General features: G+C 46.6%; 1 protein-coding gene across 1 annotated transcript; it reads left to right on the top strand.

The window, feature by feature from the left end:
• Nucleotides 1–690: 690 nt before the first annotated feature.
• On the top strand, nt 691–1,145 carry Pmar_PMAR022192 (hypothetical protein; the record flags this gene model as incomplete). The annotated part of the gene is made up of 4 exons (XM_002765200.1): nt 691–759; nt 804–857; nt 907–1,005; nt 1,048–1,145. Coding segments are annotated over 4 exons (320 nt in total), but the record flags the coding sequence as incomplete, so codon positions are not given.
• Nucleotides 1,146–1,253: the final 108 nt, after the last annotated feature.

The raw sequence follows: 1,253 nt of genomic DNA on the forward strand, positions 1-1,253 counted from the left end.
CAGCACTCTTGTGACGTAGATTGCAGCAGCTGAGGCTAACGAGAAGGCGAAGGAAGAGTTTCGGGCCCACTTGGCTGATCGACTCGAGAAAGTGGCTCGCAGTATCGGAAAGGACTTGAGTGAAAATGCCAAAGTGAGACACCAGTCGCCCTCCGAATTTTCTTCATATTTATTATTATTGTTTTGATGGTATGCATTGCTATGTTATAAGTGTTCATATTTACTAGGCCTTCTCGACTGTCTGTTGTGCTCGACTTTGTAGATTGCGATAGGTCTCGGGTTCCAAACTCGACATTTTTCATGCAAGAATACGTTTCCCGTCCTTCTGGGGAGCCTCCCGATTGGTTCTCGTGTTGGGATTCATTCTGATTGAGGAGAAGTAATTCGTACGTACGCACATTCGAAATGACTGGCCCTACTCGCCCCGAAATTTTGTAGTTTAGAATAGTTGATATGATTTATGATAGGCCAGCATAGTTCGACTATCACTTTCCAGTATAAATTTAGCAATTATTTCCCACTACAGTATACCTGTATCTCTTGATAATGTATATTGATATGGTGTCGTTCAGCGACGAGAAGAGGAGGAAAACCGTCGGCTAGAGGCTCAGTTGCAGGCAGCTGAGATAGCTTATCGAAAGGTTGGTATTTTACGCAGGAGCCCCAGTTAGAAGGGAGTCTCTGTCCTAGGCTGAGGCTAATAAACGTGTTCGTCAGGAGGAGACGAGGAGGGAGATATTGGAGGGCCTCTCACAACAGGTGAACAACTGTGCTCACGGGATTCAATAATCTGTCCGAGACAGATAAGACAGAAAGCGAAAGTCAAGGAAGTCGAGGAAGCTGTGAATAAGCGACAGGTGAACGTATAATAGAAGTCCTGATTGGTGGTTATTGTTAGTCGGTCAGGGAGAAGAAAACCACAAGGTCGCCATAGAGGCATTGAAGGACGAAGAGGAAGAAAAGCGTCGAATGCGACAGAAGAGGGTTGCTATGGATGAGGAACTGGTAGGCCTCAGCTATCGATAGGTGATCAGTCTGCCTTTTTAGGAGAAGCAGATTTGGTTCACTAAGTTGACAACGGAAGAGGACAGAATGGAGATGGATCTTCAACGGCGAGAACTCGAACTGAATCAGCCCCTGTTCCGGTAGGTCTGAGTGACCCTAGCCGTATCGGGCTTCATCAGTTCTCAGGGAAATGGCGGCCCATGGCTATAAGGAGGAGAAGTGCAGAGAACTCCTTCTATCCCCTCAAG

The sequence above is a fragment of the Perkinsus marinus genome, assembly GCF_000006405.1.
Source record: "Perkinsus marinus ATCC 50983 genomic scaffold scf_1104296975594, whole genome shotgun sequence".
Taxonomy (NCBI): domain Eukaryota; phylum Perkinsozoa; order Perkinsida; family Perkinsidae; genus Perkinsus; species Perkinsus marinus.